This window comes from Lichenostomus cassidix, chromosome 17 (genome assembly GCF_008360975.1).
Source record: "Lichenostomus cassidix isolate B80296 chromosome 17, HeHo_3.0, whole genome shotgun sequence".
NCBI lineage: Eukaryota > Metazoa > Chordata > Aves > Passeriformes > Meliphagidae > Lichenostomus > Lichenostomus cassidix.
This window is the reverse complement of record NC_139497.1, coordinates 6,204,811-6,221,492: the sequence shown is the minus strand read 5'-3', so window position 1 is coordinate 6,221,492 and position 16,682 is coordinate 6,204,811. Positions and strand designations below refer to the sequence as shown.

General features: G+C 40.5%; 1 protein-coding gene across 2 annotated transcripts in view; it reads right to left on the bottom strand.

Moving 5' to 3' along the window:
• CDK5RAP2 (CDK5 regulatory subunit associated protein 2) overlaps positions 1 to 16,682 on the bottom strand; it is a 68,333-nt gene that overhangs the window by 22,228 nt on the left and 29,423 nt on the right. For both annotated transcript variants that reach the window (XM_085077201.1, XM_085077202.1), the window contains exons 18-25: positions 15,547 to 15,675; positions 11,433 to 11,528; positions 10,780 to 10,827; positions 9,985 to 10,172; positions 7,974 to 8,436; positions 5,016 to 5,274; positions 4,185 to 4,301; positions 1,443 to 2,031 (exon numbers count right to left, since the gene is read on the bottom strand). In XM_085077201.1, coding sequence (XP_084933327.1) covers positions 1,443 to 2,031; positions 4,185 to 4,301; positions 5,016 to 5,274; positions 7,974 to 8,436; positions 9,985 to 10,172; positions 10,780 to 10,827; positions 11,433 to 11,528; positions 15,547 to 15,675 — 1,889 coding nt within the window. The remainder of the gene's footprint in view (positions 1 to 1,442; positions 2,032 to 4,184; positions 4,302 to 5,015; positions 5,275 to 7,973; positions 8,437 to 9,984; positions 10,173 to 10,779; positions 10,828 to 11,432; positions 11,529 to 15,546; positions 15,676 to 16,682) is intronic.

The following is a 16,682-nucleotide window of genomic DNA, read 5'->3' as shown; positions in this document are numbered from 1 at the left end:
TTTCTGAACTGATGGTTTCACCCACTCTGAAAATTCTGCACATCTCTGCATATTTATAACCAGAGACAATGACAGCCACAGTAATGCCCAAACTTCTGTGTTCCACAAGCCAGGATATAAATTCCAGCTTGGATCAATTGAATTTATTTACTGAATTTACACTTGCAAATGTAGATATCTTCTTTATACTGCCACTGTCTGTACCACAGGTAGAGCTCCTTTTCCAGAATCATCCATTAGTGGGAAGAAAAAGAAAGAGGATGTTAAAAGAAGCAGGGAATCAAAAGAAATCTATGGTGGTGTGGGTTGTTACAGCATTTTTACTGTCATTTGTATAGGAGGAGATGCATAACTCATTTTGGGGTCTGTCACTTGTGACTCATGACAGTGTCCTAGACAGTGGCCATAAAAACCTCACAGTGATCCACAGAGCCTCATTCCTTAATTTACAGTTAGATCTTCCTTTGTAAAGCGGATGAGGTGTATTTTCAAGGCGTGTAAATTTACATGGACTCTGTAACACAGTTGTATTTTACAACAGAGATACACAACAGTCCATGCTGAGGCTGCTCAGGGTCTCCAAATATTTCTACTCAAGCATTTAGAAGAAAGGCACAAGGCTGAATATCCCTTGCTTTGCTACAATTTCTGGTGCTCCACAGGCCCTCAGGAAAAAAACAGTATTACAAAGAGCGAAATGGGGGTGGATGTTAAAAAAGGTTCACTCTCATGATCCCTTTCCCTCACCCTATGTTTGCAATTTGTGTCTATGTAGCCAAAATGCTGCCCCAAGTCTCGTACAGAAAACAAGACTAATACTTTCCAGCCTCCCCTAAATGATTTTCCAGCTTATGAGCTTATGCTATAAAATTTCATTCATTAATTTCTATATTTATCTCCTCTCACATCCTTCACAGGAAGGCATTACAGCACTTAACTGCAAAATAAATCGGAACTAGAGCGTGAACATCTTATTTTACCCATCAAGTCTGGGCACACAGACAGAAGGGCCAGCAGGAATCTGCCAGCCCACTGCCCATGGAAACATTTCTGTCTTAAATGGGGTGTTCCATTTTCCTACACCCTGCAAACACCCTGAGTGATGTGGTGCTTTGGGGACAGAGGTGATCCTGTCCCACAGGTAAGATGTGACTGAGATGTGACTTGGCTTGAGAGAAGATGTCCTACAGAGAAGAGAGGTGTGGGGAGAGACAGAGGTGTCTGGCACAGGGTAGCTCCAGATGATGACATGAATTTATCAGTGCTGTACTTACAGGGTCTTTTAACAAAATGTCTCAGTTACTTTATGTCAGTTAGTGAAATTTAGTCTTTACTGTAACAACACTCTCTTTGTGAATATAATTATCTTCATATCACCTTGCGGTGCTATTTGGTGTTTCTGTTTACAAAAGGGAACCTCAAACAGCAGCAGTTTTACTCACTTGGATGGTGATGTTGCTCTCAGACTGTTCTGAAGGGGATACACCTCATCAAGATGCATATTCACACCTTGCTCTTTGTCGAGTTCTGCCTCATTTGCCAACAGCAGTTCCTTAAGGTGCTGTGCTGCCCATGTCTCAGGGGCTTTCAAAGACTCAGAATCCCAATTTTTGGTGTGGATCTCATCATCCAGCTGATGGACACCAGAGGATGTTTGGACTCCCTCCATGGCTGCATTTTGCACTTGTGTGACAAATCCTTCCACAGGCAGAGCTGCATCACTCACAACTCCACTGGAAACACCACTGAACTCAGAGCTGTGCAGCTGCAATAGGAACAGTTTGTACTTTTCAAGCTCAGATTGCATATTCTTCACTCTCTGTCTCAATTCTTCTATATCCTCTGTGGCTTCACAGCCATCAAGTGCATCTGTCCTTGCTGCACTCCCTTGCTGAGCACACAGGCACTTGGAGCCTGAATGAGCAGGGGCTGAGTCAATGTCCTCGTGTTCCATGGGATAAAGCTCTTCATCCACCTCTGTTAGTGAAATCGGGATATTCCCATTGCTAATGCCATGATGATTTTGCATTTCTGAAAAACAAGAGGCTTGTGTGTGAATATTAATATTTCTTTATCTGACATTCTGTTCTTAACAGCACTAGAATGAATTCATTTAATTCTATAATAGCAGAATAAAATTGTGGGTAATTACAAGCTATACATTATTAGTTTGGGACTTTTGACCTCTTTCTATGATTTACCCATTAATTCAATTTGCACATCAAGTATTTCAAACCCTTCATTACTTTTCAAATAAACAATACTCAAAATACACCCACTTTCTCTTCCCAAATGACTAAAAATTCCTTTTGCCATATGCTGTCCTGAATCAGACACTGATCAACCCCAGACCTTTCCAGCCACAAAGATGATAACCTCAAACATGAGGCAAAGGAGACTCTGAGTTTACATGGTACTTCCTAAAGCTCCTAATTAAATATTCTTCTTCTCCTCCTCACTTCAAAAAATCTATACAAAACCAATTGGAGCATAAAGCCAGTGGAATTTTAAAAAGATTATCAACAGTATAGTCAAATTTGAAAAGGAGGCTATAATAACTTCTTTTTAAAAGGTGTTCCAAACAAACCCCATGAAAGTGTTTGGTGTAAAAGGTTTTACTGGCACTCATTTGACATGCACATCACATCTCTCAGGTGACTTTGCCATCCCTAAGTAATGCAATCACCTCAGATTCAGCCCAATAAAAGCCATATAGTCCTACATATAATCCATGTTTATAGTTCTCTGTGTGTTGGGGGCTGTATGTGTAAGTAGCTAGCAAAATGATTATTTTCTAGTTACCAGTAAATTAAATTTTCCCCTTCTATTAGTTCTGCAAAAGATCACTACGAATTAGAACTTCCCTTTTGGGAGCCAATTCATTGATCTTTCAGAGGTTGCAATACTTTCAGATTGGTTTCCATGGAGAATTTGAATGCCCAGGTCCAAGCTGTAAATCAGCTCAAAATCTCAGGGGCAGCAGCTCTGTATGAAAGGCCAAGTCAAGACTAAGAACAAGAGAATAAAAATAAATATTACCTAAAAGCTGGGATAAAATGAAGCTGTGATTCTGGGATATCAGCACTGCCCAGAGAAGCTGTGGCTGCTCCACCCCTGGGATGTTCAAGGCCAGGCTGGACTTGGAGCAGCCTGGGACAGCGGAGGTGTCCCTGGCCATGGCAGGGGTAGAAAGGGATGAATTTTAAGGTCCTTTCAAACCCAAACTGTTTTCTGATTTGAAATCAAGAGGATGTTCACTGCACTCCACTCATGTTGTGTGGCATTCCAAAGGTGACAGAACCACGGGAAGGAAATACTTCCAAGAAAATGCCCAGGTAAGAATTCCAGAGGGAACACCAAGGGAATGCAGAAACACGTTGCAAAAATCCCAAACACCAGGTGAACTCCCAAACCCTGAAATCCTGATTCCATGCATCACTCCAGATAACAAACAGAAAATAAAAACAGATATTGAAGAAGAAATATTTCAGAGCAGAGCACTGGCTACAATTTTTAATGAATCAGTGCCCTTTAATTAAAGGAGAACTAATGAGCTCTCTGTGCTCACATGTCCACACCCCCAAAGGGCACATGGAGCAGGACCCTGCACACCAAAGGATTACAGAATTAGCCATAACTTCTGTACTCCACAGTGTTATTCAGGTTATTCAAGCCCTCCCAAAAAAGACTAATGGATGAGGCAGAAACATGGAACACACAGCACTAAGCCTATTTACATTTTCATTAAAGGATTCCATTAGGTTTCAGCCTAGTTGAATGCCTTCAAATAATTCAGATAAGCAAAATTCTATCATTCAGTTGCTTCATTCCAATAGTTCAGAACTAGATGCACAAGCAGTAAGTAAGAAACATTTAATTCAGAGAGGAGTTCAGAAGTGAGGACATTAGCAACAGAGATCAGAGTCAGGCATCCAACTCATTATTTTTACTGGAAACCAGACTCATAAATCCCTGTGGCCCTTCTGAAAGCACAACCTTGAAAGACCAACTTGGATTCTTGGAGCAATTAATCCATACTAGCTAAGAAAATGAGATTTAAAACCCACAAATAACAGCAAGGGAGATGATTACCTGCAGCAATTTACAATTTTGCACAACTCAGAAGAAACTAAAATTTTAACATTTCCTTTCTTTTCAAATACTGTACCATATAAATGCTCTACCTTGACAGTTTTGCTGATTTTTGTCCATCACATGTTCATTCCTGTCCCCTGTACCTGGATCAACACCTTGCAACTCCACCTGGGTCTTAGCATTATCCAGTTTGAGCAATGAGTCAACTGGAGAACAGTGGGGAAAAGTAAAACAGAAGTCAGTAAGAGACTGAAAAAAAAATAAGTGGGGATAGTTAAAAAAAACCAAATTGATTGAGTCTTAGTTTTATATTTACTCTCCCTCACCTACCCTTCACACCTTTACTCAGTTTTTAACCTAACCACTAAGTGCATTTTTATTTTTTTGGCACCCCAAATCTTTATTTAATACCCATTGCTCTCTGTCTTACAATTTGTCATACTTTGCTGATCCCAATATTCCATCAACAACTGAGTTTAAATTAACCCAGGCACAGTGGAAACAGACACGGATGACTTGACTGATCAGTGAAATATTGGAAAAGCTTAATTATCCAGCATAAACAAAAACAGGATTTTTATATTCTCTTGTCTACATTACAGACAGTTTTCATTAAACTTGGCATCTTATTAAGGAAATTTTTCATTTACCTAAACATTGATATATATGTGTGATCTGCCATTTATTACAGACTTTACACCATGTGTACACAGCACTTTCTGTTCCACAAAAAGCTGGTTTATATTTTAGTGGCAAACAGAAAAAGAAGAGGTGTTTTTTCAAGATCTACACATATTTGTCTACTCAAGCAACTCGCAAGATTAAGCGGCACTGTAGATATATAAAGATGATCTGGGTTTACTTTCTGCTGTGCAAGAGAAGCTGTCACTACTCCAGTCACCAGATTTCTCTTTATTTACCTCTCCCTGCTGTGCTTCCCTCTGCAGGCTCCTCTGGAAGGTTTTCAGCTCCAGACTCATCCATAAACTCTCCATTAGGTTGTGCCTGAAATGGTTTGGTTTGTACTTGACAGGCTCTCAGACCCTCACAAGGTGCCCTGGAAGGAGGCTGTGGTTCTGATTTCTGCACCCAGGAGTTCAAAGGCACATTTCCTAATGGTCTGCAGGATCTTAAGGGGACAGGCAGACGTGACTTCCTGGGCAGGGAAGCAGAGCCAGCCTGAAAAAGGGATGGGAAAAAATGGGGAGTTAGTGGCTCGTGTGTAACAGTCAAGTGTAGGAAGTATAAACAACCATTCCCTGAAAAATTAAAATTTTCCTGCAAAATCAGTCAGCTGTCAGCTCAGTTTTGAAAATAAAATTTGCAATACCCTTGGCTACATGAGAAATAAACATTCAGAGAGGCAAAAAGCCCATTCCACTGGTACCATTTTCTGTAAGTCCCAGATGCTCGTGGATCCACAACCTTGCAGCTCCTGAAGCAGGACAGCAAATCCTGTCTGGCTACCAAAGGCTTTTAACCAGCAGGTGTATTAATTAGCTCTGCACTTGTGGATTTGTGTATGTTTTAGGGAAAGAGTTTCTCACCCATACTGACCTCTCTAACTGTTACTTCCCACTGTCATTTTCATCATAAATGTCTGCCAGCCCAGCAATGGTTTCCCTTAAAACATTTTTTTTTTAAAGTTGATGATCCTCCTCAATTTTTAACAACTCCAAAGCTTATTTTCCTTTCTTCCTTTTCTCTTCACCCAACAGGACCTATTTCCATAGCTTTGAGAAAATCAACATAACTTGGCATCAGCCACAGAGGACATTTATTCTGCCACAGAGAAATTCTTTATAAACAAAAGCAGCTTCTTCACCCATGAACTCTATAAATTGCTTCTGGAAGATTCCCATTTCCTGCTGTAATGGACATTTCCTCAATGGAGCTGAGGGAAGTTACATTTCTTAAGTCACTACATTTTAGCCTCTCACCTTTGGAAGACTCTGCATAAAATAAATGTTCCTTATTTAAACCACACAGCATAAAACAGTGCTGTCTCCAAAAGGATAAAAGCATGTGTTGATGAGAGTTATGGAATTGTGTGTAATAATAATAAAAACCAATAATGGCATGTTCAGATAGATTTAGTTTATAATTTTGCTGTTCATTTGCTCCACCAGTGCTGTTAAGTCCCCTAATTTCTTTCACCACCCAATGTATTCTGAAATACCTTTCCACATTCACTTCTCAGCAATTACAGTCTTTACCCAATTTAAACTCATAAAAAGCAAGTTCCATTTTCCTAATGCCATCCTCAATTCCTTTTGTACACACAGGAGTACAGTATCCTTCACAGGCTGCAAAATAAATCCAGAACTTCCTGCTAACTAAACTGCATTAATAACATCAAACCATTTCCAGCTGTCTCAGGGCTGTGGCACAGACACATTTGTCACCCGGATTACCCAAAGGCCACTTCAGCTGGCTACATCAAATTATTTATAAAAGCCATTCCAAAGCTAAAGATACAGTGCATTAGTTCAAACAAGAAAGCTTTCAAAGCAACTGATTCAAGGGCTGCATTGAGGTTGCCACTGATTAAACCAGAGAGGAATCTGGAAAATGGTGAATAAGAAGAGTGAACTGGAACTCAGGGAAAACAGGAACTTGGAAAAACAAAAGAAAATTGCAGAAAGAATCACAGAATGGTGTGGGTTGGAAGGGACCTTGAGGTTCAATTAGTTCATAGGCAGGGACACCTTCCACTGTCCCAGGCTGCTCCAAGCCCTGTCCGGCCTGGCCTTGGACACTGCCAGGGATCCAGGGGCAGCCACAGCTTCTCTGGGCACCCTGTGCCAAGGCCTCCCCACCCGGCCAGGGAAGAATTTTTATTTATTATCCCTCCTGAATTTGCCCTCCTCCATCTTCAGGCCATTCCCCTTGCCCTGTCACTTCATGCCCACAGCAAAGCCTTATCAACAGCCCTTGCTTTGCAAGCCCTTCCCTCAGCAAAACGAATCCACGAGGAACAAGCCCGAATAAAAATGAACTGTTCCTAATTGCTACCTCTCAGCAATCTCTTGATCACCAAACTTGAGGAAAGCACACTTTGCAGAAGGTGCTACAACATCCCCTATTAAGAGAGCACAAAATCAAAAGCAGAGCTCCCCTTTGTCTGCTCTGCAGGAGCCAAGATCTTCAAAGAGTTTTCAACTTCACTTCTATCACTGCTGCTGAAACAATACACAGGAACTCTTTAGCAGACACTGTTTTCCCACCTCTTTGTTTGGGATCACAGGCTGCCTGCAGACAGAAGGCTTCAAACCTCAGCTGGCACGAGCACAGCCTGTCTGCACTGCTGGAACAGATCCTGTGCACCCAGATCCCAAACAGACCCAACAAACTGCCCCAGGTTCACAGGGCACTCCTGGCCACACTGCTCAGGAAGCAAAGCACTATAAGAAGATGTTAATAGAAGCCTAAAATTAAGATTTGGGTTCGTGGAAGTCTCCCACTGACCCTTCCCCAGCCTGCTCCCAGACGTGATGCAGATGTGGAATTTTCCAGATGGATTTTCTGTTGTTCTATTCCTAGAACACTTTTGCCATTTAGATTCCATCAGTTCCAAATGCTCTGGCTCTGTACATTAGGAACAAGAAACACAGACTCTCTTTTTCCAAAAGCTGTAGTATTTACGAGTACATGGTCCCAGGGAGGATTGAAATTCAATTAATTAACGTTCTAAAGCACGCTGAAGTAGCAGATGAAAAGCTCTGAACATTAAGAACAATTATCTAAAATATATTTGGCCTACATCTCTTTTCCTAATATTAAAAATCACACCAAAGCAAGATTTAATATTAGAAATGAAACATATTTTTCCCTTTTATACATCTATCCCCTAAGTACAAAAAAGAGAATAAACTTACTTCATTTGTTCTAGTAAAAGAAAGTCTTTCATGCTGTTCACCCTTCTTATACACATTTTCTTGCTGATGTTCTGCTTCTGCATTTAATCTTGAATATTTTGACTTGTCTTCTGAGGCTCCTTTTTTGCCTTCATGTTTGAGTCTCATGACATTACTCTCTAAAGTCATTGTTTGTGTAGCTGCATCTTTCAATTCGACTTTCAACAACTGAATCTCCTTATTAATCTGTGGCACTGCATCTGGATAAAGCTTCTCTTCCCCATCAAAAGCTGATTTCAATTCTACTCGCTGCTTTAAGAATTTAGTGACCTGCTTGAAATGTTTGAGCTCAGCTCTTAGTTGAATAATCATTTGCCTAAGATCTTTTTCATCCTTTTTCTCTATATCTTCGCTTGAACATTCTTCCTCTGTCGTGTTCAGATGATCTAACAGTTCATTTACAATTTTCATTTGTTCTTGTCTGCTACACTCAGGAAAGAGGAGAGAAAAGGCATGAATTTAGTTTTTTGTTTAAGCAAACAAAAATACCTTCCAAGAAACCCTTCTGCTGTGTTGTGACATATTTGAAATTCCCAGGAGGTTCTGTTTTACTCACTAATGAATTGCTCACTAACAGACAGAGTTTTTGGAAGCTTTTCACAACATGAATTATATCATAAATTACCTCACCACGGTTTTTCTCCTATTTAACCCAGAAATGTAAGAAATACTAATGGATTCTCGAAAAAGTTTGCTCTCTAACTTAAAAATTAATTTACACCATAACCACACCAGACTCTAGACCATATAATCATAGATTATCCCAAATTGAAAGGGACCAACAGGAACCATCAAAGTGCAACTCCTGGCCCTGATGTTGAGGTTTTTGTGAAAATCAATCCCTCCATGTATTTCTAATGGAACAGGGAAGATGGAAACTGAGAAATCAGCCAAAAAGCCTGGCAAAAAAGCTCATTACAGAGCACCAAACTGCCCCGTGGATAACTAATGGTTCACGGACAGCAGCTTGGAAAGCAATGTTTTAAGAGAAACTGAAGCCAAATAAGAGGCATTTAAAGCATAAGCAAGCTCTGAAGCTCTACAGGCAATTTCATGTGTCCAATGGAGAGCTGTCTGTGCCATTAAACATATAAACCAGAGTTTTAAACAACTACATTTGTATAGCTTAGCATTTGAAGTGGTAGAAGCTAACTAGGCTTTTTATGGCTTCCTCTGGCATCTAATGGCATTAGTGAGAATTCAGTTCTGCAAAGCACAGGCTCATCACCCATCAGCCTGGTCATTTCCACTTGAACACAGGAAATATTACACACTAGAGTGGTAAAGATGATGGTGCTAGAATCACTCATTAGCCAACTTTTAAGTAAAGATAACAAATAAACAATGTTCCCTCCTCCTTTCTAAGGGAGTAGTATCTCCTCATTCACCACTAACTACTGCTGTGACAACTAAGGCCATTTATGCCTGTTGGGAGAGTTTTAAATAGTGATGTGAAAATACAGAATACATTAAAATGGCAAAGGGCACTCAATGTGCAGTACCATCCACTCAAAATTATCCCTGTAAAAAGTCTCTGTAATTCCAATTCCTACATCCTTAGATCCTTTCACACACTATTTTTACAGCTGTCCCTTTCACCACACCACCTTTCACTGGCCTGTGTTCTCAGATATTTTGGTTTTTTTAATGAAAAATATCAGCTATTATCAACTGAGCCCTTTAACTCTGCTAGATCCCATTCTGGAACCAATCAGTCCCTGGATGAAAGCTCAGTGGATCAGTAACTTCGGAGAATTTCTCACTTGCAATAGGTTTTTCTTAAGGATTTCTACTGATAGTATGTTTCCTAATTACTTAATTGCATGATAGACTAAAATGGCTCTGAAGGTGCCTTGCCAATCTCTCAGGTAAATTAGACAGTGCCATTATCTAAATTCACTTTAGCAAAATTACTTTATTCTCTTCTCAGATAGAAATACTGTCAAAAGAACTGCATATCCCTCATACTTACGTAGATTCCAACACAGATGTTCTATTTTCTCCTAGAAGAGATGTGAGCAAGTTCTCTTCTGTTTCATGTTCACTCATTCCTATTCTGCCCAAGTGTTTGTCAGCTGTATCGTGCTCAAATTGAGGCTTAATTGGACTCCTATAATGTCTGTCTTTGCAGAAACTCTCTGAATAGCCTGATGGAGTTATCTGTTAAAAAATTGCAAACATTGTCTTATTACAACAGGTAGGTAATGTTCTATTAAATTCAGGGCTGTAATCTTTCTGTAATCAGGTTCTGTAATTCCTGATGCTCTTTATCTGTGCTAAGAAGCATCCACAGACATTTCGCTGACTATTTATTAATAGCAAAAACTAATTAACATCTATTTCATATGATTAATTCATAGCCATCAGTTGTTTAGTAAGGAATAAGAAGATTTCCCTGAAGGTCTTTATCTAAGAAGAGGTATGAAACTTCTGGAATGTTGCCTGCAGACTGCAGCTAACATATTTATTAGCTCAGCTTTGAATCATCTGTATTTACAGTACAGCTTCTGTCCTGGGATCTCCAGACTCAAGCCCTGATAGCTGGAACAGGATGAAACTTGGAAGTATTTACAAGCTGCCAACTTTCTGTATAAAACCTCATGGATGTGTCCTCAGGAATTTGTACCTGGGATCTCTCTAGTTATTCAACTCCCATTAAAACAATCAAAATCTGCATCAATCACATGGGAATTCAGTTCTGGGCCCATTTGGGTACAATTCCCATTAGCAATGAGAGCCAAGAGAGTCTCTACAATGCATCACTTACCTGTTTATCCACCTCACAAGGAAAATCCAAAGATACTTGAAGGCATACCTGGTTAACAGAGAAACACAGAAATTACAGATTTCATAGAGCTTAATATCATCATTCTTCAACATTACAAACCAATTTGCAACCTGAATTATTTTATGACTCCATGACCCTTTATCTCACATTGATTAGAGTAAGAGGACAGCAGATTCCTGTGTGTATGAAAACCCAGTTTACAATTTACCAAAGTATCAGCATTTCAACCCTAAAGAAGGATCTACAGGAATTCTTCCACAATCACACTGCAGGTAAATCTCATACAATTTGTACTCCAGGCCTGACTGCAATGGAGGCAGGAGATCAACCTGTGTGGATATAAAGAAACCCAATTTCAAGGGACTCTTTGTCGTCCCCATTCAGGGTGACCATAAGTACTCCAACAAGAGAAAACAAGGTCCACAATGAAAGCAATCTTGAATGCAAAACCAGCAGAAAAATACAGGAAAAAGCTTCCAGAGGCTCTTAGGCTAACAATGAGTTGAAAGCAAAGTGAGGTAACAAGAAAAGCATGTTTTCTTTGCAAAGGACTTTCTGTTCTAAGAAAAGAGATTTTACAGACATGCAGAGAGGAGAGCACTGTAATATAATTTACCCTGAGCAGATCCTACCTGACTGACCCTCTCACAAAACTGACTGTTCTGCATCTTCCTGTCATTGTCACCATCTTCAGGCTGCAGCACAGGCTCCTCTGTTGTTTCAAGACACTACACAAAGTATGGAATGATGTGAAAATGTAGCACAAAAAAAAATACTGTGATATGAAACGTGCATAAATAAGTCAGTGACATGTCTTAAAAGAAAAATAAAAAAAAGCCTGTAATACAAAGTAACAAACACTGAATTAGATTTCTTCAACAAGATCAAAGAAAATTAATATAAACCCCAGGAATGACTCGTATCAAATAAAGTGAAAATTTATCTTATACATTCCCTCATTTTTATTTAACCCTTTCTCCTCAAGATTTATAGAACACATAAAACCCAATTAACCTCTTGTGGCAAAGGAGCTCTGTATCCTCAGCCATGTCCTCATTCTGCCTGTTTTATTTCCCAATTTCCAGAATTTATTTTCATTTGCTACACAGTTTAGGCTCTTCTCCAGCATTCAAGAAATAGATGCTTTTAAAACTAAGCACATGTGGCTTGCTGTACCCTGGAAAGATTTACTGTGCCACTGAAGGTTCCAATCTGCTGTGCCTGTGCCTAAATTTGCCCATTTGTAGCAAACGGTGCCAAATCATCTTTTACTCCCTGTTTCCCACAGAACCCAACCCATCTCATCACTGATACTGCCTGAGCAAAGAGGAGGAGGAAGACTCATCCTTTTTGGGGAGCAGCACCCAAACCCCTGACATCAGGAGCAGAATCCCTTTGGTTTGCTGGGAGTTGTTGAGCATTTCCAGGGATCCAGGGGCAGCCACAGCTTCTCTGGGCAGCCTGTGCAAGGGCCTCTCCATCCTCACAGGGAACAATTTCCTCCCAATACCCCATCTCTCCCTGCCCTCTGGCACTGGGAAGCCATTCCCTGTGTCCTGTCCCTCCATGCCTTGTCCCCAGTCCCTCTCCAGCTCCCCTGGAGCTCCTTTAGGCCCTGGCAGGAGCTCTGAGCTCTCCCTGGATCCTTCCCTTCTCCAGGTGAACATTCCCAGCTCTCCCAGCCTCGCTCCAGAGCAGCTCCAGCCCTTGGAACATCTCCATGACCTCATCTGGAAAGGCTAAATATTCCTAAGCCATAGGCAGATACAGCCCTGACACTGAGGATTCCAACCTGCACAGGACAGAGTTATTTCTGCTTCCTCAGAACACTGGGAGTCAGATGGATGTGTGGGGTTTGATTTTTTAATTGAGTATGCACTGAATGTATGCATATATATATATATATGAAATTAATGAGAAAAGCCCTTTTATCTCCCAACCCCTTGCAGTATAAGCAACTCCAATGGTTTTAGGTATGAATTTTAAAAGGCAGAAACTGCATGGTGCAGAGTATTAATATATTTGCCTTTTACCATTAGAATTCTATTTGGAAAACTGACTTCCAAGTCATGTTTGGGTTCTCCTGATATTTTCACTCAGACTTGGTTTTCTAGAATAACACAGACTAAAGACAATCTGGAAACTGGAGAAAGACACAGAGGGATTGTGGTATATAACAAGGGCATGCATTATATGAAAATCTTTTTGTTGTAATCATGGGATGCCAAAAGCCCAATAAAGTTAAATATTATTAAAAAAACTATTTAGCTTGAATCTTCCATGTGTAGGTTCAGGACAAACCCAGCATTTGTGTAATAAAAATAAACTTATTTGCACATGTAACTTATCCATCCAATGCAGCTACCTTTTATGGGTCAATATTTTTTAATATCTGCTTTTCCCAGGCTACTATTTGGTTTAATAAGTGAGGATTCTCTAATGAAATTACTCCATAAGACCAACAGGTTATAAATACAGTGTGACAACAAATCACTGCAGGCTGAGCCTGGTCCTGAAGTCCTGTGTCTTGAGAGGCTGAAATGTCCTGTGCTCCAAGGAATATAACCTAATGTGCAGCAAAGTATTAAAAGAAAATAAGTGTCTCAAGGCCAGAAAAATAAGTCTACCAAGAATAAGCTGCCTGTTTTAAAGTATTTCCTTGGAGACTGAAAAGCAGGAGAATGTTTTTGCTAAATGAAGCACTGATATGCTTGGTTTGCAAAGATCCCCAGAGCCCTGCAGGCTGAAATCACTGAGGCTGCTTCTCTCTGAGAAAGCAGATGTTCAGAGGACAGCAGAAAAACAACCTTTTCCTCTCCTCCTTCTCCCTCCCAGCACGAACATGAAGGCAAGGAGCAGAGGACAAGGGGCTGTCAGACCTTGCAGAGGCAGATTCATCTGATTTGTGCTCTGGCTTTGGGAGGGAAAAGCAGGATGGGAGCATTTTAAGAACCTGAGGAAGAGCCATCTTCCCATGGCTGTCCAAATTCCTCTTCTAACACAGATGTCAGTGTCATCCCAGCACTGCCTGCCAACAAATTCTAACTCAAAAAACATGAAAAAGAGAATGTAGGGGGTTTTGGACAGTGGTTATTAATATGCAAAACACACTGCTGTCACACCTGTAACCCGAAATCCAGGTTGCCATTTCTGGCCAAGCCTGATAAAAAGATACCTTTGAAAGCAAAAACTTTCAACTAAAGATCCTTTCACTTCTGAGCTCCATAGTATTACAGTCATTCTGGCACTGGTTAAAATCCATATTTAACTTCCCTATTTGCTTTCCCAGTATGTTGAGGTTTATTTATATTTTACAAGCTTCACTCTTTGTCATTTCACATCTAATTTTGTGGTTTCTTCAGTGAGCAGCCCTGTATGTACTTGTCATGTCGAGGCAAGCGGGAGCACAGAGCATCCTGTCACGATAATCACAGCACAGGACAGGAATTCCTTTGGAATTCGCTGTGGCATCCATGGGGATGCAGAGCCCTCTGCAGGAACTCGAGACAAATTGCTGAAAATGTTCACGATGGAGAGCACAGGCGTTCCAAAAGGGATTGTCCACCAGCTCTTCTCCCAAATCAGTGACACATAAATTCACCATTTCAATAAAACCACGGCACCCTAAAGGTCTGGTTTTAATTTAAAACATACTTCAATTAGAGGTGGTATGAATACTGTGTTAAAATTGAAAAAGCAGGAATATTTCATGACTGTCCCAGTGCACCTGTGCAGCACATCCAGGAAAAGACAGGAGCTTTTTTCCTGAGTTCTGCAGAAAAATCATCAACTCCACAGTCCCAGCTCTTGAATCAAACAGTCCTGCACGTAACTGATTCAAACTATTCCTAATCTTGTTCTTTAGAGTTTAACTCAGGAATTCAAGACACAAAATACCAGCACCCTCATCACTCCTTTTCTATTTTTTTCCTCCTATTCAATACATTCTGCACCAACAATGGAACTGAAAGCAAAAGCCACAAAGGAACATAAAGACAAGCACTGCCAGCCACATTCCAAGTGACACTTTTCTACAAGCTGGAAGGATCACCCAGAGCCTCCTGAACAACCTTCACCTCTCACACAAAGTCACACCCAACATGCTGCTCAGTGGAAGTATTTTGCCAAGGCCACTCCTTGCCCACAGCTGTACACAGCCCCAGCTTTGGGGAAATGAATGAAACACCCAGCAGGGATTGCTCTCAGCAGCCCACCATAGTGCTGAACCCTTCTTCATGGATTTCCCTACTTCATATGAAAAAACAGCTGTGTGTGTAGGTGACCTGAAGTGCTGTTCCCTCTTTTTTGGCTACACTGAATGTTTGCATTTTGAAGATGTGTCAGAGATATGAACTAAACTCTGAAATAATTAGACACAGCCTGAGAATGACTCTGCAATAGCAAAGAGACTTTCAGGAATAACTAAAATGTTTTCTAAGCTATTGCTTTCTTTGTAAAATTAACTATTTCCTTCCCTTTCAACTGACAAAACAAATAGATCAGAGACCCAATTAATATTTAAATGAGTATGTTGCCTCCTTAAAATCAACTTGACACATCACTGAACACTTGCATTGAGTTGGTTAGTTGTCGTGCTAACACGTTAGAGTTGTTTACAGCATTAATTTAAAAAGTTATTATAAGGAATTAGCAACCTCAGCCCCGAGGGCTTTACACTCGTTCTGCACTGATGTAAATGACTCTACAAGGCAGATGAGATATGAAAGTCTAGAACAGAAAACCTACCTCTCTGTGGTTTAGTATTTTCAGTGCTTCCTTCCCTTGAGAATTCTTTGTACAACATCCAGACTGCCTTGCCTTGAGTTCTTGATTAATTGACTGCAGTTCCTTGACCATCAGGAGCAGGTCAGCAACCTAAATAACCAAAGGAAGAACAAGCAGAACTGGTAACATCCAAAGCTGGAGGAAAACAAATGATAGATAAATCTCCAGCTGAATGCAAACTGCAGAGTTAGAAAGCCTGGGATTGTATTTGCTCCTGAGTTATCTCCCTGGCTATGGAAACATGGGTCTGTGTTTGTGAGTTAGTGTTCAAGGAACCTTAATTTGTAACACTGTGGTTCACACACAGTTATTAAGTTCAGGTAACAAGCTTCACAACTCAGAGGCAGAACAAACCTGAGGGCACCTCACACCAACAGCTGATTTGAGAGGAAACATTCAATGAAAGAAAAAACAGCATTACTGGGAAATAGCAGCATAGAACAGAACAAGCTGTTCTTCTGACTCCAACCCCCTTTACAAGCCACTGTCACTCTGAGCAGTTTCACAGACACAGCATCTGAATGGACAGTCAGATTCAAAACTCTCACAGCCACAAAGCCATGAATTGCATCAAGAAAGCAACGTTTGGAGAAGAATCCAAATCTTTTTAGCAAACCAATTAATCTACTTGGAAAACCAGGTCAGCTTTCAGTCACACAAACCCTTTTTCCAGGAAGAAATGATTTATAAATACCTTTTGCTAATGAGTGTCCCTAAGCCTACTGAAGGGAACATGTTCAGAGATAAAAGTGGAGAAACCCCAGAATGGCACTGGGACACAATCTGGGGATTTTTAGGGACACCTGTTCAGAGCAAGACAAACTTCCTTCCTTTAGATTAGCCACCTCCAGAGTGTGAGCACCTGCCTACCATTCAGCTGGCCCTGAGAAACAGAAAACTTCACTTATGTTCACTCCCAACCAACCATATTCAAAATTATTGTCATAAACTGGTGCATGGATCAGATGTCACTGCACAGGATAAGGAGAAAGAGATAAGTTTCTGAACTCCAAGAATGATTTATTGTTTGGTCTGCACATTTCATCCCTGTGAATTTCAGCTCTCCTTAAGTAGAATAGAGAACTCACCTCAGAGTT